The following is a 25,197-nucleotide window of genomic DNA, read 5'->3' as shown; positions in this document are numbered from 1 at the left end:
CATATCAATTGCTAACCAACACAACATCTTCCAGACACCGAACGATGAAGCTCATGACAAATTCAATGCGATGGACTCCTCTGGGGCATAATTCAGTAGAAACACCCGCGTCTTTTGAGCCCCAAAGATAGGCGCCTCCTGTGTTTCATATTCTCCCCGCCCAGGAGAGGTTCATGTTTCAGAATCCCCGACCGTCTTACCCTACAGGCTCTTGGCGATGTAACTTTGTTGCCGACCCACTGACATGCTTGAGCGAAGAATGGAGGCGCGCTCCCTGCCGGGATTCATCACAAGCTAGACATTTTTGTCTGCAGCCTGATATGAACACTGATTCGCTCTGACCCCTGTGGCGCGGCTAGGCATGAACAGCCTTCTGGCGAGTCGTGGACCCCACGGCGCCTGCTGCATGGCTCTGGCCACCATCATAGGCGGCTGCCAATTCTCCACGATGACCAGAATGGTAAAGGTTCTGCCATGGTTGTCCAGGGGTCTGCACAGAATATGGGCTACCGTCCTTGACGGAGGGTCCGCTGGGGATTTTCCGTTTGTTTATTATATTGAATGTCCCTGCGCTCCGATAGTTTTGGATTTGTGTTCTCTCTTGTGTTTCTTTCTTCCCTTTCCTTTTTAGTTTTCAAATATAAACCACTTACATTCTTTTCTAAACCATTTTGTCGCTGCAGACTGACGTCTTGCATTCTTCCCGACAGTCTTTTCTTTTCTTATCAACTTTGCCAGCCTTGACGGTTGGATTTCCATTCCTTTAAGTAATAATCTCTAGAGTTCCTCTAGCATTTGACCAGATCTGAGATCCCCTGGTCTTTATCTTTTGATATCTTCGACCTTGTCTACCTTCCTTTGCTAGATTGCTACACTAGTTCTCAACAAGCAGGATGTCCTCCTCATCCTTCGTGTGGACCGTAGGATCCATCGCTCTTTCTTCCTTGATCACTCCTACGATCGCAGACGGCTCTGGTAGCCGTTACCAGCTGACTGAAGCCTGGCAGGGGGAAAAGTTTCTGGATCATTTCAAATTCTTCAGCGGTTCCGACCCAACCAATGGGTTCGTCACCTATGCCAACCAGAGCTACGCAGAGAGCTCGGGTCTCATCGAGGTGACCGAAAGCGGCAGTTTCTACATGGGCGTTGATTACAAGACCAAGCTCAGCCCGAATGGTCCGGGTCGGGACTCGGTCCGTATTGAGAGCAAAGAGTACTATGATGAGGGTTTATACATTATCGACCTCCAGCACATGCCGGGTAGCGTCTGCGGTACGTGGCCCGCTTTCTGGTCGGTGGGTCCTAACTGGCCCTATGATGGTGAAATCGATATCATTGAGGGTGTCAACAAGCACGAAGCCAACGAGATTGTCCTGCATACGAGCGGTTCGTGCTCCTTGTCCAGCGAAAACGATATGAGCGGTACCATGTCCTCCAGCGAGTGCGGCGAATCATCTGGGACTATCGGCTGTGTGGTTAAGGGCCAGACTGGTACCTCGGGCGCCCCATTTAACGAGAAGAATGGTGGTGTCTATGCTATGGAATGGACCTCGAGCTTTGTCAAGATCTGGTATTTCGCTCGCAGTGAAATCCCCCAGTCGATTACCGAGGGTAACCCAGACACGACGGCCTTTGGCACCCCGATGGCTCACCTGCAGGGAACCTGCGACTTCGGCGAGCGCTTCAAGTCGCAAAAGTTCATCCTTGACACCACCTTCTGCGGCGACTGGGCTGGTGGCGTATTCGGCGACTCTGGCTGCCCAGTCAGCGACCCCAGCAATCCGATCCAGAGCTGTGTTAACTATGTGGCCGAAAACCCTGCCGCTTTCAAGGAAGCCTACTGGGAAATCAACTACATTAAGCTGTTCCAGACTGGCACTGGCCATTCGACCGCGTCCATTGCCTCGCAAGCTGAGACCGCTACTGCTGTCGTGTCGAAGACAGTAGACAGCGTTCCATCTGTTACCTCCACCCCTATTCTGGAGACTACCGCTCCTGCTCCGGAGACAGTGTCCGCTGAGGCGCCTGCCACTTCGAGCGCAGTTCCCGAGCCTGCCAATCCCCAGACTAGCGTTGCCGGTGCCGAAACCACTGCCGCCCCAGCTCCGTCTCCCGAGACCACTGCTGCCCCAGCGAGCCCGTCTTCAGATGACAGCGAGGGCGCCGATGCTGTCTCGGAGACTACCATCTATGTGACGGAGACAACAACCATTTGCGGAGCCAGCACTCAGAAAGGTACCATCCAGACTATTGGCGGTGGAGAGACCGAAGTCTCGCCGGCAAGCTCTACGGTCGAGTCCGCGGCCACCCCGGCTGCTCCCACGCCAACCTCCCAGGAACCTGTGGCTTCGCTGCCCGGAACCACTGTGAACGACGGTACTCCTGTTCCGACGGACGTTTCTCCCGAAACTCCTGCCGAGGAGACGGCTGGTGAGTCCGGTGCACCGACCCCAAGTGCTGAACAGCCCGAAAAGCCTCAGCCGGCCGCAACCAGTATCGAGACCGGCATCGTTCCCCCGCCTGTCTCGAACCCGGCCCCTACTGAGCAGGGCACTCCAGAGGGAGCTAGCCCAGTTGACGCCACCGAGTCGCGACATGTCCCCGACGAGCCCGCACCCACGAGCGCTGCCCCCATCCGCAGCCCTTCTCCTTCGTCCTGGACCATCAGCTCCTCGAGCCGTGTTGCATTGTCTTCTAGCTTTGCTTCCACCACCAGCTCAGCGAGCCGCACCACCTCTGCTACCAAGGAGGCTACCGCTCCCACGGAGACCGATTCAGGCGCCTCGACCGGGACTAATCCCGAAAGCCCTGTCTTCACTGCCGGCGCGAGCAAATCTGTAGGCATCTCGGGCCTGGCTGGTATTGTTTGTGGTATTGCTATGGCCATGTTGGCCTAAACAATGTACTTCTAAGTCGGCGGAATTTTCAACTTGTTTTGGGCCTAACTTTTTCTTTCCAGCGGATTGTCCTGTAAGAGGAGCTTTCTACCAATACCCCCATTTTTTTGTTTCCATCCAATTCAACTGGCGCTTGACCTATGTCTTGCTATGCCCGCTCTTTTACACTGTATCCTGTTCGCCGTAGATTGTTGCCATTTCTGCTTAAATGTATCAACCTGTTGCGCTATTATGGCCACTTCGTGTTGAATAGACAGCAGAACCAAGAATATCGTCTATGAATATAGGAAAAAACATTAACCAGAGTGCCTTCATTCGCTGACAAACCCTGTACTGCTTTAGCCACACGGGCGGCACCCGGATGTGATATCATTGGTCTTTGGCTCTGTGAAAGCCATTCACGGGTTGTCCCAAATCAGAATCTGAACGTGTTAGCGGTCGGTCGACATGTTCCCCACTTAACACAGGCTAGAATCGAACAAATAGTATCATTGGGTTGTATTCATTATATGTGCAACAATTACTAACAAGTATGAACAGTCTGAACAATATCATCAATCTACATTCATCATCATCTCCTCATACACCCGCCGCGATCTATGTGGTCTTCCAGCGCCGCAACCAATCCTGGGCATACCGATTCAAGATACCATCTTGGATGATCCTTAACCGACCGTTCCGGAGTGTGTTGCTGTCTCGTTCAGCCTTCTCTGTGACGAAGGTCTTCGGTGGTGGCGCCTCCTCGCCGTACATGGCCTCATAGTGGTCTGCTAGCTTGACGGCCGGATTGATCGTCTCCTCGCCTCGGGACTCGCTGTCGCGCAGCATTTGCAGCCAGCTGTGGAAGGGGACCGTCTGGAAGTCGAATCCACTCCGCCGCAGGGCATCTAGAAGATCGGACCAGGTAAACACTCGAGGATTGGATAAGTTGTATATCGTGTCGTCGATATGCTGGCTGGTCGTCGCATCTCCTCCCGAATCTTCTAGTGTATTGACTGAGCAGGCCTTGGCAATTTCGAGAACGGAACAAGCCAGTTTGTCTACGGGAATCCATGAGCAGGTCGTATCGAGCTGGGGAAGGGCCTTGAGTGTCAAGGCTGATCGGATCATAAGTGGTATGGCCTCCGAATCATTCCAAAGACCTTTCTTTGAATGTCCTGAGACCTGACCAATCCTCAAGGAGAAGGATCGAGCGCCCGATTTTCGAGCATTGCTCATGATATTCTCCCCAATCAACTTCGAGCGACCGTAACCCATTTCAAGGGCGCTATTCAGGTCGTCAAGAGGCGCCTCGTCGATGGCGGACGTTGGGGCACCGAGAGCCGTTGATATAGATGAGCAGAACAGTACCACGGCTGGGGCAGGAAGATGCACCGATAAAGAAAACTGGATGAGATTGTATACCCCTTGGATGTGAGGCTCGAAGTTGGCGAGAGGGAGGTTGAAATTGACTGGCCAAGCTGTGTGGATGATCAGTGACACTGATCGCTGCATCTCTGCCAGCATTTCTTTGCCAACGCCGAGATCAGGCTTGTCCAGGGCACTATTGAGCGCGATGATCTTCTTTGTGCGGAAAGACATCACCTCTAGGCCCTTCTTTGCGAGAGCATCTAGGATCTCTTCTTTTGGCTGCTCCCGTCGTGTTAGGCAGTACACGGCAGATACTGTATCATCATTCAAAAGTTTGAAAAGCGTGTGCGCGCCAATGGACCCAGTAGCACCGGTAAGGATCTAAGTAATGTTAGGAAAAGAAAAACAAATATGGCATTAAAAAGACATACTACACTTCTGCTGTTTGAGACGATGCTGGGATTGGGTGTGTGCATGCGGAACGTCGAATATTTTTCAATCAGCCCGGGCATCAATGACACCTCGTCTTCCACCTCTGTATCTTGGCCACTTTGCACGGCTTGAATATACTCTGCCAAGCGGGAGACGCTCCCCGTTTCAAAGACGACGTTCTGACCAATAGTCTTGCTGTCTGTGATCTTGAAATCTCTCAGGATCAATCGACGCAGATGGATTGCTTTTAGACTATCAACTCCCTCTGAAAAGAAGTCAGAATCCGGGCTTGAGATGGGGAACCCGAGCTCTTCTCGACAAACTCTCATGACATGAGCTACCGTGTTACTTTGATCTAGCTTAAGGGTACCGTCAGTGGTTTGTTCAAGCTTAGTGTACGCCTCCTCGATCACATCAGCATATTTTGCATATATTTGCGCTCTAATCATCGATCCCTTATCCGTCCGGGGACAGATCGAGCCAACGGGTAAGATCGTGATCATGTCCCGGGAGATCTGGGAAAACTGCTCAGCTCGGGAGTTTGCGTCCTCCACTGTGGGCCAGATAAGATCGAGGTACTGTTCGTCGGTGAAACTTCTTGCCTCGTCTGACCGAAAGATCAAAAGGCCTGGGACGGATTTGCCCACTCCAATGACAACAGCCTCTTGAATCAATGGGCTTTGCTTAATGGATCCCTCAATAGGCAGGGGCAGCACCTTCTCCCCATTGACAAGGGTAAGTCGATCATCCAATCGGGTGACGTACTTCCATCTGTCAGGGATAGTAGGGTGTGGCGTGAAGACGTCTCGGGAATGGTACGACCCTGGGGGCTCATCCGAATTCGATGCCGTCAGTGCTGGATGACCAGCGAGGTACACACATTCATATAGATCTGTACCGACGGGCTTCATCCAGATGAAGGGGCGGAGATTCTCGAAGAACTTCACATAATTCCAGAAAGGATCGCCTGATGGACGGGAGAGGGACTCTGCTACAAGACCAGCTTCCGTTCTATAAGTGTATTAGGCGACTGTATCAGTGTGATTGGACTCGAGCACTACTTACAGACCAAACGAGCCGCCGAAGTGTACTTTCTCTGCCACGAGGCGATCGCCCAATTCATCAGGGCATGGTGCGCCACCATATGTCACTAGCTTACACTGTCTCAGAGCATCGAGGCCCTTTGGACTATCGACGAGAAGTTGGAGAAGATAAGGAACGCCCTGAACGGATTCAGGTTTAGCGGCCTCAAGCGCTGAAGTGACTGATGATGCTGTTAGGGGGAGCGACGCATCCCACATATACGCGGTTTTCCTCATGTACATTGCCTGCAGGGCAGTCGACAAGCCGTGTAGGTGATACCACGGCAGGGAGTTGAAGGATGTTAGGCCCGGGCCCCGCATTGGATGGGTCATGATGGCTTTGTGACTGAGGTAAAGAGGCTTTGGCAGACCTGTGGACCCAGAGGAGTGGAGGATTAAAGCGATCTTTTGTTTTTGTACTTCTGGGTTCCGGGTTCGGTGTAGGACCAAGACGTCAGTCTCTTGGGGGGCATCCAGAGACGGTCTTTGAATGATCGGCCGACATGCGACTAATTTCAGACGGAGAATTTCACCCATCGTGGCACGGATGCTTGGTGTTTGCCCATAGAGGATCGTGTCGCAGCCGACCATGTCCAGGAGTGATACGCACGCCGCAGCAGACAGCCGTGGAGAGACCATCATAACCGTGTACCCTAATCTGCTAAGCGCGAAGAAGGTAACCACCATGTTGAGATCCGACAGGGTGAACAGGGCGACCACAGCTCCATCATTGCGAGGCTGCTATTGCATGAGCTGCGGCTGTACTCGGATAAGAGATGTGTGAAGGACTTACTGGTTTGAAACCACAATCGATTAATGTGGACATGGTTTGGTCGACCATGCAGTCTAGGTCCTGCCCAGTGAAGTATTCATAAGAAGCCTCATCATCGTTAGACGGCTTCGGATAGGCTAGGATGGGAAGCTGGACAGGATCTGCTGCCCTTAAGCGGATGAGGTCATCTAGGACATGAAGACGACCGAAGCGTGCGATCAATTGCTCCGGGTCTGTGATATTTGCAGCAGCATCGTCTGATGACTCGTTATACTGAGGAATTCCCATGGTGAGACCTTGAAGAGTGGGAAGTCAACTACCAGTGCTTGAGAGTGGGAGGCTGAGGAAGGAGTGGGAGTGAGCGAGTTGTATTTAAACGAGAGACCTAACAAGCTGAAGATCCACACTCTCGACAGAATGACGAACAATAAAAGTCACCTGTGTTCGGTTCTCGTGACTTTCCGGGCATTGATTTCCGCATAAGGCAACGGACATCTTTCTCACTCTCCACGGATATTTCCCTCAGCTCTCCACCCTCATTCACCGAGTGGCCACCGTGGGGGGGCGGGGGGGTAGCGGTGAAGCTCCCCCCTTCTTGTTTGAGTTGAGGATGACATTCGTACCATTGGTGAATTAGTGTGGGCTTGAGTCCTGCCTACAAGATACTTCTGAATGTCTGGAAAAGACGAATGGCACACCCCAAAGCCTAAAGTGCACGGACGGGACCCAATTTGAATCTTGAATTGTGGAGCGATCGTCATCGATAAGCTCCCGAGTGTATCCTGACGCATGGTGGCTGACGTCGAGATTGCAGGGTAATTTGTCAATCACACTGTAGTCCCTGCACGAGAAAATACCAGGATCGTGATCCCATAAGGCCCGGTGCATTGGGCTAGGAAGACGCTATGTCGAGGCGTAGTCATTGCCGTTCAATGGCTGCAGCCAAAGGAATCACTAGTACTCGATACGCTTCACCAATGCAACCCAGGGAAACGGCACCTGGCTCCGGCTACCTGGTTTCTTCACAACGACAACACGCTCGAAGGTCGATCAGGTTGTTCCGATCAGGTTCTTTCACAGCATCACAATGAGAGCTTTTGTCCGCGTCCATCATGATTAGACCTGTTGTCATCGATCTCCTACAGGCTTTGTGGGCTGAGACAAAAGATTTCTTGCGACGACAGATGGCAGAACCCGAGCCTGGGCCCACCACTGGGGCAAAAAGGTACTTTTGCATTGCGATACCGTGTGATTAGGTTGAGGATTCCGTTTTTTTTTTTGTTTTTGTTTTTTTTTTTTTTTTTGTTTTGTTTTTCTCGTCCAATTTACTTTTATGATCTGTTTCTGACTACACAGCTTTCTCGTGGGATTCGGATAAATTGACCGCTGAGCAAAGACCGGGCCTTTAATCACTCAGCAATGGAAGGGATGAAACATCCGAATTCCACCACAAACGCCATACCGATGCGGAAAGACCTTGGTTGGATTCGATAGCTCGAAGCAGCGACTTCCTGCGGTGTCTTGGGCGACCATTCTGCAAGCGAGAAAAACCACCATGAAAGTACTTCTGCTCCATTACCGGGACTGATACTCATTAACGCTAATGGAAGGAGGAAAGTTCTACTTGCCAATAAGTGGATTTTTGGGCCTCAGCTTTTGCTCTGTTGCCTTTCCCTGTTCTCTCCTTTTCCCTTCCTGGCCTTTTTCCGTTGGTGAGCTACGAAGGATCGCACTACGACCCACTTTGGACACTGTTTGTCTAGGGTTTCGGACGATTAACTATTGCCGGATCAATGCAGCCGGCCGTGTTGATTGGGCCAGTCTAAGTTCTTCGTGCGGAACGCCACCAGCCTTGAACCGGTGGGTCGGGTAGACCAGTCGATCTGTGACGATTCGACCTGTCCAGCATTTATCCTCTCCATTCTACTCTCAACACCGTAGAAGTGGTGATCGAACGCTTTCCACACACACGCGCACATATTTATGCAATCTTACGTATTGTGATTGGGGTAGACCTGGGCGCACATCATGTTCATGCTTTTGTTCCTTCCGCTTTGACTATACTATTCCTTCTTTGTCTCATACCACGCGGACAACCCGTTTTATATCCACCTGGAATATTTTAGTAAAATTCATATTTTTCTTTCCTATCTTTCCTATCTTTTCTTATCTTTTCCTTTTCTTTCCCTTTATTGTCGTCGCTCAGCCGCTCATGGATATCCACAGTACTGCATGTGCAGTGTGCCACAATGCTAGGGTTGCATTGGCACGGCCCCAAAAAAGCAATATGCAAGTTCGGTCGCGCAATTTATCCACCGAGATCCCTGTTCGACTCTCTAGTCAATCAATATCTTCGGGCATGATCGGTTAGCTCGTGCCAGCAGCCCCGCAGAGCTGAGGGCTGGTACCTCATCATGCATCAGATCAAATGGTGGAAGTGCTAGGGTGGCAACCCCTGCGATGCCCATGTCGTTTTCCAGAACAGTGCACCACCCCTTATTCTGCCAAACAGAGAAACTACATCATGCAAGAGGTCACACAGTCGTAACGCAAGCACAACTTAGGCTAAAGAGAGTCTCGAGAGCGGGGTATGTTTACACCACTGATCATCGGGCCCAGTGACTTAATTGCATTCAGCTTCGCAACTTGAGCGCGATTGGATTTCGAGCGTGATCAGATTCATGACTGATGGATGGTGCAATCGGACCGCGATCGACTACAAACCACGCATGACCTCTACTGTTCTGGCATCCCTGTTGGAGGGGGAATGGTTGTGGATACGAGTTGGAAGAAGGGCGCGCCATGGGTGGTGCCAACAGCTGCAAGAGCTTCGCGCCGTGGTTCCATGGCCGGGCCAGCGGACTTGTCCGAATGGCCTATGGTCTAGTCGCTGGATCGACGCTATACTGATCGCGATCACTATTGGCCCATTCAGAGAGTCACCTACGTGAATAGACCAGGTCAATGAAGGTTCCACGGAAGACAGAAGCCATGGCGGTGGCGTCAACAAATCCTCCTCAGTGGCCAAAACTAGATCGACAGTTGGCATCAATATCGGGAGGAATGCATGATGGCGGTCTCTTTAGGAATTCGTAGATAGATGATAGGGTAGAGTAGAAGCACTCCGCTGATACAGACAGTGGGTGTGCTATTCAGACCCGCCGCAACAGCTGATTTGGGGACTGGTATGGGTGATATGTTTGGTAGGGCTTCTGTCACAAATGCTACCCACAGGTATTGGCAGGGTGGATTACTCCATGGCTCTAAGTTTTAGTTGAATAAAAGCTCCATGGAGTAGAAGCTTCGAAGGAGAGCATGACACAGAATCATAGTGGGCCTGTCATCAAAATGACTCGCGGACATCCCGCTTCCTTCACTACCATCGGACAATAAGGATTTAAGTTCTGCATGGCGTTATATTATTACAAGATTGGAGTCGTCGAGTAGACTCGACCAACTTCAGGCTCCCAATACGAGCAAGCCCTAACTGCGGCCGGACGTCTTACTCAGGCTTACCGTTTGCAGACGCCAATTATTGCCTGCAAAATTGATCAGCTACGCCCCTGCCTTGCTGTTCTATAGTGGCCTCGTATCACAATCTCCCAGGGCTTGGCACATGGATTCGTGATCCATATAATCCATGAACTCCCATCTCGCGACCGTTTTAAAATTCCGGCCATTTTTCATTGACGTGGGTATATGCATTCCAATCTTAACCGCGCCAACATGGAGCCGCAACTGCAGACGCCGCACCTACTGTCTCTGGTGGAGGAAATCAAGGATGCTGCATTAAAGGAATGCAGTTCTTCTCGCTCTGCAACGTCGCATTACCGTTTTCTGGGATTGATTGATCAGTTGAAGTACACGGTTGAGACGCCGACCGAGACAGTGCTGCGATTGATCTACCAGGTACGCTTAAATCCTCTTGTCATTAAATCCGACCCAAATCACAATTAGCCCCTCAGTCAATTGGCTGATGCATTTCATAGCCCCCGCAGAATGCAGCTCTTCGTACCGTTATCGACCTTAACATCTTCCCCTTGTTGCTGGAACACCCCATCAACGGGCTTTCAGCTACAGAACTATCAGAGTATACCGGCGCCGAGAGGGCGCTAATCAGTATGAAGAACATGCCGAATAGCCTTTGGGTCCAGTTACTAATATGTATAGTCCGCTTAATGCGCGTCATGGCAGCGCTGGGTCTGTGTGCCAGCATCGAGCCAGAGGTGTACCTCCCTACAGACAAAACAATAGCAATGACGCAGCCAATTGGACGTGATGGCGTTCCATGCATGTAATAAGCCCTGAGCATCACCTCTACTCCCACGCTTTACTCTGACATGGACACGTAGATATGACCTGACCGTTCCGACCCTCTCTAAGCTTCCAGAGTACTTCCGCGAGCACCACTACCTCATGCCCAAGGAGTACACCCGATCCCCAATGCGATGGGCCGTGGGACAAAGTCAATTCGAATGGCTTGCTCAACGGAAGCACCACCAGGCACTATTCAACTCATACATGTCCAGTCGACGACAGGGCAAACCTTCGTGGTTCGACGTGTATCCGGTTGAGAGACTGACGCACGGAGCCCTGGAGCACGACGACGCCGTATTCTTGGTCGACGTAGGAGGAAACCAAGGCCATGACCTGATTCGCTTCCGGGAGAAGTTCCCGGATGTGACCGGCCGGTTAGTGCTCCAGGACCTACCGAAAGTGATCGCCTCGGCGCCAGCAGGGGAGCAGGTCGAGGCCATGGCGTATAGCTTCTTGGACCCGCAACCGGTAAAAGGTCCGTTTCTTGTCCAGAGCCAAGCGATTCTAATCTGTCACAAAGCTAACTTGAAGTAAAACAGGTGCCAGAGCTTATTACTTCCGTGCCATCTTCCATGACTGGCCGGATTATATCTGCCACAAGATTCTGGTCAATACCATCTCGGCCATGAATGCCGAGTATTCGCGCATCCTCATTGCGGACTTTGTCCTTCCGGATACCGGCGCAGCGCTGCTGCAGGCGTCGATCGATATCCAGATGATGAGCATTGGGTCTGGGATGGAGCGCTCAGAACGTCAATGGAGGGAGCTATTGGGGGCTGCTGGGCTGGAGATAACCGGCATTTGGAGTGGGAGTCCTGGTATGGAGAGTATCATTGAGGCTGTACCGATACGGGCTGCTTCGCGATTATAGTTTGGAATCACCGTCGATTAGGTTTATTTTTTCTTGTTGATATTTGATACTTTGGTTCATACTTTCATTGACGCCCAGAGGCCGAGGCCTCCATTCAAGCGTGGTTTTACTTTACTGGTCGCATCGATGTTGGAGATTCCAAAGCCCGATAGGGTTATAATGAAGTTGTCCGCCAACTACAACCCCAAACCAAGCCTCAGCATCAACAAGAATTCGAAAAATAACCTACCTCAATCAATGACTAACACATCCGTTCCGTCCCCCTTACATGTGTTCCCCTCGCCCCAACAATGCAATTCTCAACACGAACCAACAAAATCGACACATCACATCAACCCTCAAACACGAACAAAAAGACTTTCACAGTTTCACTCTCCCACTTTCCCAAAGTGAAAACCCCAGGATTAAGTTTCCCCTTGAATAAAACTAATCGACACACATCGCATGAGATAAATCCACTTCCCAAGAAACCGGACCAACTACCGATGCAAGCCGATCATAAGAAACGCAGACACATCGCATATGCATCCAACTTTGACAAACGCACGGACATGCCAACCATGGTAAGGGGGTTGACCCACGCTCCCATCCGAAACAAGGGATTTGCACTGTCATATCGCCGTCTCTCGTTCTGGTTGGAGATGTCTCACCGCTGGTCTATAGTTTATTGGCTCAGTGCTGTGGGGAGATGAGATGTCATATTTTCTGGTTGCCTGAAGCGGGAGGTGAGGCGTTTGAGGTATATTTAGGCATTTAACGGTCGAGACCGCTGGTTTGGGGGTGGATATTACTGGGTTTGTGGTTATTGGTATTAGTATGGTGGATGTATGTACTTTGGGATTGGGATTGCTTGCTATGTCCCGGGGTGTGTATGGGAGATGGGCTGATTCCTGGGATTGGTTTTATCTGGTTTAGGGTTTGGAAGGGTTTTTCTGACACGGTGTGTGCACTTTGTAGTGACACTGTGAGCACGTTAATGTCTGCTGTGAAACGAAGGCGCATTAGACTATGTTCAAAACTACAGTGAGGATATGCAATATACCTCTATCCTTTCATCCTGTGCAACGACAGTGCTCCTGCCTTGTATGGATCAGTAACAGCCACTATATGTTGGTTGAGATGATATAGAGCAGCGGTGTGTCTCCCGGGCAATGTCAGAAATTGATAACTTTTGTCCTTGTGTGGAAAGGATAGTCTTATGCCTGGGTCATCCTTGTGAATAGAGGAGGATGTTCAAATCAAGATAATGCTGCCTGGGCTGGAGGTCTATTCTGTGGACATCGTTGTTCTGGGGTTGTAGCAGTCGGTGAATTGTTGAGTTTGATTTCACTCAATGAAAGGGGTATTCCATGTTAGTATTGGACCAATAGCTGCTCGATCATGACAATTCTATTGTAATCTCTGGGACCTAGTGAATTTGTGACACTACTTCCATTGACGGATTACTCTTTGCATGTATTCTGAGCAGGGGTCTTAACAATTGAATTAGACTAGTCCATAGTTCTAAGAAGAAGGGGGACAAAAGAAGAAAGAATAAAGAAGGAAAAAAGCGGGAAAAGCTTTCCAGTGATTTAAAGTGCCTCATTCACAAGTAAATATTCTGCAGTGATTTACTTATCAACTAATAATACAATTGTATTGTAGTATGGGAGTGACCATTGGAGTTGATAATTCTAAGATGCCAGCTAGTCTCAGCTAAAAATTGGGCTCGCCATCTAATCATACGAGCTTACTGTAGAAGCTAAGGACCAAGTGGATACTTATGTCTTTAGTCGTACGTCCTAGATAGGCACGAGTTTTAGCTCATCGGGCTGAAGGTTATAAAATGCGTCGCGGCGTTGATGGCTTGCGTTGATGTAGATAGCAAGACAGCGAACCTTGAATATACAAGTTATGACTCAAAATACCTAACAGATATAGTGAACACCACACATGACTCATGGACCTAATATATGATATTCTCCAGCCCCACCTCTGATTCGTCCATAAGCAACGGTTATACTCCAAAGAGTGTGTAGCTGTTCTGGTTTAGATAGTTAATTGCCTCAGCACGCCAGGTGTCTGACTCAACTTGTGCTAGCCCCAGCAACGTGGAGAGAAACTGCAGATTAGACGCATAGCCTTCAGATGCGTCACTTGCGCTTTTCGCATACAGAGGCTACTCAGGAATAGAGTGCCCATTATTACCGTTCACTCCGTGTCCGTTGGGGTCCAGGTCATGTACAAAGGCGATCCACATGCGACCTGCACGAAAAGCGTTAGTTGGGAAGAAAGTAGACCATCTCCGAACAGGCATAAGCTAATCCATCATGATGGAGGAGTCTCAGGGAGTCTTCAAATAACAGCGGAAAAATGTGACGAGGGGAGGGATAGGAGCCTTACTCATGAGTCGAGCGAGGGCGTAGAAGTCGCTGTCCATACTGGTGAACTCACTACCAGCCGGGTACCAGGGTGCACGGTAGCCATCTTGAACTTCATGATCCTGTACTAGAGGTATTTCGGTGAAATGAGTTGTACCAGTTGTATCTGGAAGCCCTCCGATGGGCCATTGATTGAAGCGGTAGGTATACACAGGGACGTTATATTTAAACCACATCTGAGCGGATAGTCGACGGCCACGGTGGGCCATGAAATCTCCAGCAAAAGTGGCCACACGTGCGTATTGAGACCCAAACGTTGAGTTTAAACGACCCTTGTGGGAGTGTGGGACGCCAATAGCTGGAATGTCAGGGTATAGGAGGAAAGAGCAGCCAGTGCCGCTGCCGAAGCTGTAGTATTTGTGATAGACTGGCCGATATAGTCCAGGAACGATGTATCGTTTGGATAAGCAATGGTTGGCAAGGCGCCAATATGAGATGGAGATCCGACAAAATTGGTGCCTTCATCCGTGTTGGTTCCAGTCAAGAGTGGCACTTGAACAAATTGGCCATTTAGCAACTGTGCGGAGCTATGTGTTTCCACAAAACCCCCGTCGGTGATAGGCATAAAGGTTCCTCTTGAGGCGTTGACTGCGTAGGAGAGGTTGGCGGAACTAACACCTCGTAAACAGGCCATGGAGTCCGAGGCAGTTGAGCAACCGGTAAGATTCAGAATCGATTCCCAGGTCTGGAGTTGGGTAGCATTGGAAGGGGATTTAAAGGCCAGGGGACCATCACTGTCCGCGATAGCAGCCCGAAATAGCGAGTCATTGCGTCCACCGTATGCGAGTAGCTGCGATCCAGCACTACCTGCACCGGCAGATTGGCCCCATATTGTTACCTTGGATTTGTCCCCTCCAAAACCAGCAGTATTTTCCTACCCTTGAGATAAGTGACCGTTATACTAATTTCCTGCTAGGATACACCTACCTGGATCCAATGAAGTGCAAGGCGCTGGTCCCGGAGACCAAGATTGGTAAGGCCCTGCTCTTGGATAACAGGACCACCCAGAAAGCCAAATCCATTGAGACGGTAGTTGATTGCCACTGCAATAATCGGTTTGCCCATTTTGACTGACTTGTTCACAATGAATGTTAGGTTGTACCTGGGATCACTATTGCTGCCCTGCGTGTAACCTCCTCTGACGTATCGATAGAGGTTAGACGATGTTTCCCGGAAGCGAGAGCGAGAACTAACCCATATATCCATACTAGCACAGGTAGCTTCTGATCTCCGCAGTTAGATGGTCGGTACACATTAAGAGTTAGGTAATCTTCAGATATGGCACGGTCAATTGTCGCTGTCTGAGGTTTATTTTCTGCCGTTAGCTTTCAAAACAATAATATGGCACAGAAATCCAAGGAAGACGTTCCCATAATACCAACATACCTGAAACTGGACACATACTGGTTGCAGGTTCGTGGCATTGCGTGTGCCCGAGAACGAGGAGTTGAGAGAGACCGGCGGTGCCAAGCGTAAGATCCCAATCGGCGGCTGAGCAAATGGAATCCCCAGGAAATAGTCAATATTATAGTGATCATTATGAACACCAACATATGTACCATTCTGGACTTTCGCCTTGGGCGGGTGCGCTTCGGCCCTTGTCTGCTGGATTATCGCTGCGTCAACTAAAACAAAGTAACCTAACAGTGTTGCCAGTGCAATTTGGAGAATAGAGTAAGCCATGCTTCCTTTATTATGTAACAGTAAATGGAATTTTGGCTGGAGGGAAATGTAATCCCGATGCGAAGCTGTCCGGAGCTAGGCTCACGATTTATAGCATCTCCAGGGGTAATAGATTTACACATCTCATCTGGCTGAACACCCATGGACTTGTCTTTATCCGGCGCGGACATTGCAAGGAAGCAGAAATGCGGGGGTGAACCGACTCTTGTAAATTGCGGGGGAATTTGGATTGATAATCTTGAGCAGTTGACAGATTTGTAATCTGCTATATTGTGGTCTCTAGAGCTGTAGATCGTTGATCGATGTTGTAGCTATCGGTGGATTACTAGCTGTCCCCGGGTAGCTCGAGTTTCGGAGTCATAATAAAGTATATCCAAATAATTGGACATATACTGTAGGGAATTCATAATATTTCTTTCAACTCACTTTAAACACAAGATTCGAATGTATAGGACCCAAGCATTGAGAAAAAGCAGACAACAAGTAACCACCGCGAGTAATCGGGTATGCCCTATTTATTTCATATCCGGGAGTATACTTCCGCGCCATTCTCCCTTACACTCGTCGCCCGACTCCGGGTAATAACCCTGGTTGGCACGGCATTTATTTCGTTTGCATTTCTTATAAGCATCATGAAGTTTGCCATCTTCCTTGCACCAGAAAAGACCGTGTTGTAAAAGCAGGCCACCAGCGTCCTCGTCGTGGTTTTTGAGTATCTCGCTAATCTGTGTCAGATAGCCCCCTGTGTAATCAATGTCAGTCTCAATGATGTTCAAGTAAAGGATTCCCTGGCTGTTATTTACCCCGATTTATGAGTGTTGCTCCGCAGTACGCCGTGGCATTGTTACATTTTATCTTCTCGGCGGTAGTCAATGGTGCAATTGCGGCCAGGATGGCAAGCGCACACAAGATGGTTTTGATCATTTTCGATAGATAGATAAAACAGTAGTTCAGTGGAGGTTGAAGGGTCACCTCAAAGGCAAAGTTCTGTTGCAAATTCACATCACAGTTGCAAGTGGGGGAATGTGCTTATATACCAAGAGGCTCTCGAGTCTTACCCTGTTGAGGATACATGGATAATCAGTGAGTGCCTTCACCTTGAAGGGAGACGCTCGGATCAATCCTCACAAACAAAGGGCCTTTGTTGAAATGCCAGTGTGGTTCTTGTACCCATCCAGGTGATGTTTCGGCCCTGCTTGGCAGACAGTGACAATAGGCTCACAGGCCATTCCCCGGGGTCTTTGATTAAGGGGTGTCGTCGGGGCACAGGGCAACGGCCTAGTGACATATGCAGCCCTAAACCTTATTGTTGCCCTGTGCCCCGATGACACCATTTTATCAAATGCCCCGTCCTTTTCACCAACGCTTCTGTTGCTGATACCAAATCATCTCGGTTGTTCTCCAGAATGAGTACTCACAAGCATTGTTATCTGCTATTCTTGGAGAGGGACTGAGCGGTTGCGTTAGACACTGCATCCCCACCATGAAGAACAAAGACGAAACAAACAATGACGAATGCCCGCAGATATGTCGGACCTATACCACGTGGCTGCTTCGCCCTAGAGGCCGGATAAAACCGGGGAGGATGTGCGGTTTTAGGTTCGCTTTTGCTCAATCTGTAGCATTAGAGAAAGAAAAAAGGAATAGACACAGGGCCCAGATCTTTATTTCCGAAACTATGCAAAGAAGCCCCCTCAAGAGGCAGGTATTATTCGCTTTCCATCCACGCAATCGGGTATTATGTACAGAGTGACGGCAGAACAATGGTCACATACTAACACGCTCCACTGATCGGAAATCATCACTGGCGGAGAACATTGCGGATAGCCGTCTCAGCCCACAACTTGGTATACTGCTTATGCAGCCAGAGAATATGCGGCGGCATCGGCTGGCTGTCAGCCTTCCCTTTTCCTTTGTAGAAACAGCTCTTGAGAGCAAACTCCGCAACTCCTTCCTCGGGCTTAACGACGGCCGACATTTCGAAGAGGCCGTCTGATTCGCGGACATCCTGTTTACGGGGGCTGTCACCGCAGCGGACTACAATCCGCTCGGGGGTCTTCTCAATAACCTCGAAGTGGTCGGTAATGAGGGTACCGACATCGTAAGTGGAGGCCTTCAGTTCTGGCCGTTCCCAGAGGTGGTTCGCGGTCTCGGGACCTTGGTATTTCCGGGCGAGGTAGGCACGTTGGAAGGCATATCCTAATCAAATCCGACATGTTAATTTCGATTCTCTCTGACCCAGCCCGAGTGGTTGAGTATGGCGGTTCATTCGGGGTGGAGGGTCCCGTCCTTACCCCAGCCGCTCCAGACTCCAGCACAGAAGGCTTCGGCCAGCTTGCCCTTCTTCTCTAATAAGGTCGGGTTAATGTCGGACAGAGGTACTTTGCGCACGCAGAGGTCGTGGGTGGTTGGGTTTTGTTCGGGATTGAACTTGCGGTAGGCGGCGGACTGGAAGATGGGATCCGTGGGCGACATGGGCACGAAGACGTCATTGCGCGTGGTGTAGAAGAAGGCGCCCGCCGAGGCGAGCCCTCCATAGGTGGTGAGCTTCAGGACTCCCTTGATGAGACCCATTGTGAGGTGAAATGTTCTGTGCAGTTGAATTAGAGGAAAAGAAAAGGAAGAACCCAGAGAGCGAGGGTGGAAGTCAAGTGATGGTTTATGACGATGGCGGACGAATCACCTCCGGCCGCCAAGACTGCGGAGAAACGCATTCGAATTCCATGTAAACAACAAACAGTTTCTTCAATAAGCGAACCCTTTCAATTGCCGACCACCATCTCACTCTTCTGAAAAGGAAATTGTTCTACGGAACTGAGTTGTTTACTGTTGAGCGACACTTATCTCTATGATTTTATCAAAATAAGTTACGTCATCACCGCGTATATATATTTGAGTACTCCAACGTCCATGACCCGCCGTCCATATGGCGGGGGGGTTTTTCCGAACCAACACTACACAGCAGTCGCATCATCAATCGAATGGATTTCTACCTCAGCGGTGATAGTACGGGTAGGGATCGTTACGCAGATGGGTCCTCATTAGGCATCATTAGCACTTGGACACCAATTACCCAAGCTACCCTATATAGAAGTGGCAGGCATCACGGAACGTTCCCTTTCGATGGGTTTAAAAATACTAGCCGTTGGGAGAGGCCACAATCCTCACAGACGATGGGGCCACCCTGACCTGATCGTCCCAGTAGCTGTGGTTCACTTCAACCAGCTCTGGAGCGGGCTGTGCGGTGGAACTTGAGACGGCCTAACAGACAATCCCGTGGCAGTATTCTCATGCCGCAGTCGATAGCAGATCTGTTTGCTGAGGTTCATCAGCAGCAAGAAATCGGCTCATATGTGTCGTACGCCATATAGGATCATCGTCGATGTGGACGATGGAGAACCCTTGCCGCTCCCAAAAGCGGATGGAGCCCGGTAAAAAGGGATGGGTATGCAGATACATTCGCCGAATGCCTTCTTGGCGTGCTCTCTGCTCGAGAGCCGCGAACAATTTTGAAGCTAGTCCAATTCGGCGCCAGTCGGGGTGGACATACATCCTCAACACCTCGACGACCCGTTCGTGGCCGAAGTCCAGTTGGGGAAAACGCTGGTCGTAGGCGACATAGCCGATAGTGGCAACCAAGCGACCATCCACTCGGGCTGTGAAGAAAGCTCCGTCGGGATGTTCCAGGTAGCTTTGCTGGAAGCTGGCAAGTTCACGCTGGGCCTTCTGGAGGTGTAATGATGGATCCAGCATTGAAAACATGTCGGCGCGGGCCGCTATGATGAAATCCACAATGGCGGGGATCTCATCTGGCGTGGCAGGGCAGATGGTCGTGGTCATAGTGTTCAGGATCTGGGCCAATTATACGACTGCTGATGTTTTTTGAGGATTGTATTAAGTCCAAATCTTTTTGTGTGCAAGGTGCTTGGCATGCCCAGTCAGCTACACGGCTGGCCCGCCGAGAACAGACCCACCAACCCCGGGTTCTCATCATCGATGGCATCATCCCTTGTACTTTTCAGATCTTCCTGAGATCACTCATGCGACGCATCCCAACAAGGACGAACGCAAGCTGGCACTCAGTCGTCTGCCCCCCCAAGAAGGACAATGGGTACCAGAAGCCTCGTACTGCGGCACAGCTGGCTAACATAGCCTCGTGGAGGCTCATCAAACAAGTGCCAGGTCAATCTGCAGTGCAAGTGATAAATGCGACACTAGGTATATCTGCTGTGGGTTCTCAGTCCTAGCTGTTGCCCTGCAAGCGTGCAACGTCCAGGGCCTCATACTTCTATATCTAAAGTCACGCTAGAACATTGACCGCCTCTCTCAAGCTCACATCAATTATACACTTCTACTGAGTATACAGGCGCTCGGCACCGGTGTTGAATTCCTCGCTGCTGCAGTCATTGACAGGTCCAGCTGGCGACTAGCGACTGGTCTCAGCCCGTGCGTCACAGCACGTTTGCACTATCGTCTACCCCCTCCCGGCTACGACAGTTGTCGGAAGCCTGACTGCTCTATACCTCACTGCTGCATCGAATGGGATTGACCCGTTGTTATATGTCTGGCCCAGCATAGTCACATCTAGAAACGGGGATGATGCCACACGAAGTGTCATTCTGACGGCAATGGTAGGCAGCGACATGCTGTCCCATGCCTCACCCATAAGGTAACGGGGCACAGGCTAGCATCAGAGCGGCGGGTAGAACTGAGATGATATTTTTGGAGGCCTGAGGTGACGGAATTTTCTCTACGGAGCTAGAATATTTAGTGTCCAGGGGAAATCTATCTCTATTATATGAATAATATCAGTAATATTAGCATATCACACACACATATATGTCCCGGTACTGGCACTTCTAACACCCACTATCAATATCGAGGGTTTCTCCACACAACCACTACATAGCAGTCTCATCATCAATCGAGTAGAATTCTACCTCAGCGATCATAGTACGGGCCGGGATCGTCACGCAAATAGGAAACCCTCCATAATCTGGGTCCTCGTTTGGCATCATGGCAAAAATCCCGCTGCGCGTCTCATCGCCATTGAGCACTCTCAGCGTCTTGAGTTCGCCCGTGTCTCGATTGACGACAAACTTTTCTTCAAACCGTAGAATACCGGTGAATGTTGCTGTCGGGGACAATGAGGTCGCACGAACCTGGAATCCCCAGCCGATTAACAGGAACTTGACCCCACCGAGGTGGATCACCATGCCAGAGCCCGGACCGGGTTTGCCAAAGACAAAGCAGCGTTCAATAGTGATCTCGAGCCCCGCGTAGTGCCGAACAACTGGCTTCGACGGATCGGAACCATTCTCCGCAAGCTCATCGAAAAAGAAGCCGACCGACGAGCCCGGTCGACGCTGTGCGTCAAGCACAATTTGCGAGACGGAGTCCAGCAATGCATAGTGTTTAGTGAATGGATTGGTGGATGGCTCAAGCGTATCGATGCCAAAAGGTGACACCCCGATTGCTTGGTATGATCCGTAGGCAGTCCAGATCCGTCGTACCCCGTACTCATCACGTCGTTGCTCCGGAATGAACAGTGGTTGGTTACGATGACGGTACTTGCGACAAGACTGAGCATAATCGTTTAGATAAACATCGGGAGCGATGAAGTCCAGTGCCGGGGCGAACTGCTGCCAAATGTCAAGAACATTAATGGTACCGCCGCCGGATGGATAGTCACCAGGCAAACCACCGCCCCCTGCAACAATAGGGAAATCATTATCCCCGTCCTCTCCCACATAGTTCTGCCACACATTAGTGTAGAGGGGGATGGGGTATTCTTTCTTTCCCGCCGTAGCGACCTGATTCAGGTAGTGTGCGTAGTGGTAAGCCATGAAGAGTTCGTCCGTGTGTGGCCCTCGACCAAATGCGTCTACCCATGACCCGTGTGGTTGGGACTGAGCCTTGAAGTGGGCCAAATTGCTTCTGAGGTCGGGGTGAAGGCTGTCCCAATCACGGGCGAGAAAGGTGAGCAGGTCTTCCGGCACAGGCTGAGAGAAACGTTCTTCGGCGGTCGATGACCCATCTCGCGAATCACCGAGCAAGCCTGTCTCGTTCTCGACTTGCACCATGATGACAGTAGAGTGGCTGCCATCAAACTCCCGTAAATGACGCATGAGATGGGAAAATGCATTTGCATCACTTTTCGGCGCTTCATCGTGAAAGATTGATAGCACATCGGCAGTCTGAAGAACACCACCAGCCTTCCTCAATTTGGCGCGAGGAAACCGCTTAGGATTGGTCTTAACCCAGGCTGGTACGTATGTCGATATACCTACGTTCCACACTCTCGATGAGTACTAGATTATAAACAAAAGAGTACTAGAAGGGCTGAAGGACTGAGGCGTACCGTTTTTGAATGAACCAAACCACAGTAGCACGAGCCGTAACCCATGCTTTCTCGCACCCAAGATAACCCTGTCGAGCTCGGTAAAAGTAAACTGCCCTTCCGTCGGCTCGATCATTTCCCAGGTGACACAACCGAGGACGGTATTGATATGAGTGTCGGCGAGCTTCTGCCAGACTGTATCCATATACTTTGCCGAGGTCATGGAGGAGTTTTGGAGTTCTCCAGCGAGAGAAAGGAAAGGTCTGCCATTGACTATGAGCTGCTTCCCGTTGTCTGTTGGACGCAGATGAGGGTATGTAGTGTTCGGCAATGACATGATGCAATAGTTGAGCTGTTGCAGGGAGGTGAATAAGAAGATGGTGGTAATTATGAAGCCAATGGAGCTGACCTCGATGCCCTTTATAAGGGCTGGAGATGGTACTCGCCATCCCGCCGGAGGAATGCCTGGTAAGAAGTTCGGGATTGAGAGCCGTTGATTGGTCTATATCCCGGGCTATAGCCTGGTCGCAACCCGCCTGAAGCATAACGGAATGGAAACTGAAGGTATCGCTGGCCATATCGCGGGAAAGCCGATTTCCAGATGACTTGATGCGGGGATGCAATGCATGGTCTTTTGGTCCGCTAAGGTGGATCCAAGCCGAGCCTAGTGCGCGGCCTCTGAATGGACACGCAAGCTTCAACCGTGTATCCTAAAGCAACTCTGATTTAGTGCGGACGGCAATGAATGAATCTTGTTGGCTGATAAGCCGGCGCTTCTCCGCAAAAATGTCTCTATGCGGCGATTGCCCGGATGGTGTCATGGATGTATCAAAGGGAATCAAGGTCCGGAATGGAATCGTCAAAGCCACTAGAATGCTTGTAACCCCAGATCTCGTTTAGACGTCTCAAGGTGCCATTGGTAAAATGTATAAAGAAGCATACTCCTGCCTTCCATGGCCTTTCGCTGTACTGGCAGACTTATCAATATACGCTTCCTACGACATTGACGTTGGTCTTCGTATCGTGCTACTATGGGTTCTGTCAAAAACCTTGACCAGGAGGCCGATGTCTCGATTGAACATGCGGAGATAGCATCTTCACATGCCCCCCCTGCCTATGAAATACCAAGGGTCACCTGGTGGAAACTCCATGGTCTGAGAAAGCTCTATGCAATGATGCCTCTTTTGTTTCTTGGTAAGTGGTCACTGGCTAAGCATGAAAAGTATGAACTGACCTTTTGTCCATAGGCTCGACTATCAATGGATATGATGGCTCGCTTTTAAACGGTTTGCAAACAATGTCTCCGTGGCAAACCTGTGAGTAGATATTCTAGCCTGTACAATACAAGATTCCAACTAATCACTCGCGGCTTGAATAGATTTTGATAATCCCACAGGGTCAACGCTTGGGTTATTCACAGCGATCCAGAATATTGGTGGGGTCTGCGCTCTTTTCTTCGGTATGTCACTTGGGTGCCTTATCCTCTCACACGGTGACGATACTGACTTCGGGACAAACAGCCTCTTATGTGGCCGACCTGTTGGGACGCAGGATCGGTGTAGCAGTGGGCCTTGTCGTGATCTTCATTGGCACAATAATACAGGTTGTCCCACCTGTGAACAGTGGAATGTTCATCGCTGGAAGATTCCTGGTCGGTCTTGGGTACGTTTACCTCAACCCCTATAAGTTCCATCAATGACCAAGTCAACACAGTTCCAACATCAGTCAGGGGTCGGCCCCGTTGCTCATCACAGAGCTGGCACATCCTCAGCACCGCGGAACATTGACAACTATGTACAACACTCTGTGGTATATTGGATCAATTGTCGCGGCTTGGACTGTTTTTGGGACCATTAAATATAATTCGGAAGCATCTTGGAGGATACCGGTTGGGATGCAAGCAGCTATGCCTGCTATTCAATTTGTAGGAATCTGGTTCCTCCCGGAAAGTCCTCGCTGGCTATGCGCCAAAAACAGGCCAGATGAAGCCTTCAACATCTTGGTAAAGGTACGTCGTCATCTCTTGTGTTCCTTTGTTAGTTGACTCTTGGGCGACGAGGCTCTTTAGTCCTATGAGGAAAAAAAATTTTTGGATCTCAATTTGGTTAACCGGTTAAATTGACAGTATCATGGCAATGGGGACCAAACGGATCAACTCTGTGCATTTGAGTTCTATGAGATTCAGGGAACCTTGCGACTGGAAGAGGAAAACTCCCGGAACGGCTGGCAGACCCTTATAAAAACTCCGGGAAATCGTAAACGTCTCCTCCTGATTGTGTTGGTTTCCTTCTTTTCTCAATGTTCGGGAAATGGCCTGGTATCATATTACCTGCACTCGATCCTGAACTCAGTGGGTATCGAGTCGTCGCATGATCAGGCGGTGATTAACGGAGGCTTGCAACTTTGGTCCTTCCTTGTGGCTATCGGATTCTCCTCCTTCCTCGTCGACGTTCTGGGCCGGCGGATGCTCTTTATGATCGCAGCCGTAGGAATGCTGGTAAGCTTCAGTATTTGGACAGGGTACACCCATCTGCCACTCGTTATCTATAGAGATTGGACGTTTTCTGACCAATGGCGCAGATGTTCCGCTGTTTATGCGAATACAGGAGACACCGGAGCAGGAAGCGCGGTGATTGCAATGATATTTCTCTTTTACGGTGTGGCAGGCTTCGCGTGGCCCGGACTCACCGTGGCTTACTGCGCGGAGATCCTTCCATTTCAAATCCGAGCGAAGGGAATGGCTGTTGCGTTCGCTTGCACATCAGCGGCATCGGTCTTCAATCAATACGTGAACCCGATTGGTTTGGAAAGATTGCAATGGAAATTTTATTTTGTTTATATCGCCATTCTTGTCGTTGAGTGTCTTTGTATTTGGTTCCTTTTTGTCGAGACAAAAGGTCCGACCTTGGAGGAAATTACAGCATTATTTGATGGTGACGATGCGAACGTTGGGAGGTCAGTGGAGGGGGTGACACATCAAAGAGCCGCGAATACCGAGAAAATTAGCGCGTAAGAGATAATATGAGAGATTAT

At 50.1% G+C, this 25,197-nt stretch overlaps 11 protein-coding genes across 11 annotated transcripts; 5 read left to right on the top strand and 6 right to left on the bottom strand.

Moving 5' to 3' along the window:
• Positions 1-893: 893 nt before the first annotated feature.
• F9C07_4257 (putative GPI anchored endo-1,3(4)-beta-glucanase) lies at positions 894-2,897 on the top strand (the record flags this gene model as incomplete). The annotated part of the gene is made up of 1 exon (XM_041285307.1): positions 894-2,897. The coding sequence occupies one exon, from the start codon at positions 894-896 to the stop codon at positions 2,895-2,897; it is 2,004 nt and encodes a 667-aa protein (XP_041143957.1).
• A 597-nt stretch (positions 2,898-3,494) lies between these two features.
• F9C07_4256 (putative NRPS-like enzyme) lies at positions 3,495-6,821 on the bottom strand (the record flags this gene model as incomplete). The annotated part of the gene is made up of 4 exons (XM_041290805.1): positions 3,495-4,628; positions 4,679-5,690; positions 5,745-6,499; positions 6,555-6,821. The coding sequence occupies 4 exons, from the start codon at positions 6,819-6,821 to the stop codon at positions 3,495-3,497; spliced, it is 3,168 nt and encodes a 1,055-aa protein (XP_041143956.1).
• Positions 6,822-9,214: 2,393 nt separating this feature from the next.
• On the top strand, positions 9,215-9,484 carry F9C07_4255 (uncharacterized protein; the record flags this gene model as incomplete). Its single annotated transcript, XM_071511203.1, has 1 exon — positions 9,215-9,484. One exon carries the CDS (start codon positions 9,215-9,217, stop codon positions 9,482-9,484), a length of 270 nt encoding a protein of 89 aa, XP_071364763.1.
• Positions 9,485-10,259: 775 nt separating this feature from the next.
• F9C07_4254 (S-adenosyl-L-methionine-dependent methyltransferase) lies at positions 10,260-11,721 on the top strand (the record flags this gene model as incomplete). Its single annotated transcript, XM_041290817.1, has 5 exons — positions 10,260-10,442; positions 10,523-10,652; positions 10,704-10,827; positions 10,886-11,325; positions 11,390-11,721. The coding sequence occupies 5 exons, from the start codon at positions 10,260-10,262 to the stop codon at positions 11,719-11,721; spliced, it is 1,209 nt and encodes a 402-aa protein (XP_041143955.1).
• Positions 11,722-14,044: 2,323 nt separating this feature from the next.
• Positions 14,045-15,824, bottom strand: F9C07_2066442 (Alpha/Beta hydrolase protein; the record flags this gene model as incomplete). The annotated part of the gene is made up of 5 exons (XM_071508715.1): positions 14,045-14,480; positions 14,510-15,015; positions 15,069-15,279; positions 15,336-15,466; positions 15,528-15,824. 5 exons carry the CDS (start codon positions 15,822-15,824, stop codon positions 14,045-14,047), a joined length of 1,581 nt encoding a protein of 526 aa, XP_071364762.1.
• Positions 15,825-16,339: 515 nt separating this feature from the next.
• Positions 16,340-16,748, bottom strand: F9C07_4251 (uncharacterized protein; the record flags this gene model as incomplete). Its single annotated transcript, XM_071511202.1, has 2 exons — positions 16,340-16,566; positions 16,628-16,748. The coding sequence occupies 2 exons, from the start codon at positions 16,746-16,748 to the stop codon at positions 16,340-16,342; spliced, it is 348 nt and encodes a 115-aa protein (XP_071364761.1).
• An 877-nt stretch (positions 16,749-17,625) lies between these two features.
• On the bottom strand, positions 17,626-18,398 carry F9C07_4250 (uncharacterized protein; the record flags this gene model as incomplete). The annotated part of the gene is made up of 2 exons (XM_041285302.1): positions 17,626-18,023; positions 18,119-18,398. The coding sequence occupies 2 exons, from the start codon at positions 18,396-18,398 to the stop codon at positions 17,626-17,628; spliced, it is 678 nt and encodes a 225-aa protein (XP_041143953.1).
• A 714-nt stretch (positions 18,399-19,112) lies between these two features.
• On the bottom strand, positions 19,113-19,664 carry F9C07_4249 (putative GNAT family acetyltransferase; the record flags this gene model as incomplete). Its single annotated transcript, XM_041285301.1, has 1 exon — positions 19,113-19,664. One exon carries the CDS (start codon positions 19,662-19,664, stop codon positions 19,113-19,115), a length of 552 nt encoding a protein of 183 aa, XP_041143952.1.
• Positions 19,665-19,864: 200 nt separating this feature from the next.
• F9C07_2281372 (uncharacterized protein) lies at positions 19,865-20,635 on the top strand (the record flags this gene model as incomplete). Its single annotated transcript, XM_071510499.1, has 2 exons — positions 19,865-20,053; positions 20,191-20,635. 2 exons carry the CDS (start codon positions 19,865-19,867, stop codon positions 20,371-20,373), a joined length of 372 nt encoding a protein of 123 aa, XP_071364760.1. The 3' UTR covers positions 20,374-20,635.
• Positions 20,636-20,725: 90 nt separating this feature from the next.
• F9C07_2230157 (beta-galactosidase) lies at positions 20,726-22,501 on the bottom strand (the record flags this gene model as incomplete). Its single annotated transcript, XM_071509856.1, has 2 exons — positions 20,726-22,110; positions 22,186-22,501. 2 exons carry the CDS (start codon positions 22,499-22,501, stop codon positions 20,726-20,728), a joined length of 1,701 nt encoding a protein of 566 aa, XP_071364759.1.
• A 694-nt stretch (positions 22,502-23,195) lies between these two features.
• On the top strand, positions 23,196-25,177 carry F9C07_4246 (putative MFS sugar transporter; the record flags this gene model as incomplete). Its single annotated transcript, XM_041285306.1, has 7 exons — positions 23,196-23,358; positions 23,412-23,480; positions 23,543-23,623; positions 23,685-23,826; positions 23,878-24,172; positions 24,290-24,684; positions 24,745-25,177. 7 exons carry the CDS (start codon positions 23,196-23,198, stop codon positions 25,175-25,177), a joined length of 1,578 nt encoding a protein of 525 aa, XP_041143950.1.
• Positions 25,178-25,197: the final 20 nt, after the last annotated feature.

The sequence above is a fragment of the Aspergillus flavus genome, chromosome 3 (assembly GCF_009017415.1).
Source record: "Aspergillus flavus chromosome 3, complete sequence".
NCBI lineage: Eukaryota > Fungi > Ascomycota > Eurotiomycetes > Eurotiales > Aspergillaceae > Aspergillus > Aspergillus flavus.
Note: the sequence above shows the minus strand (reverse complement) of the source record. Positions and strands in the feature narration are given on the sequence as shown.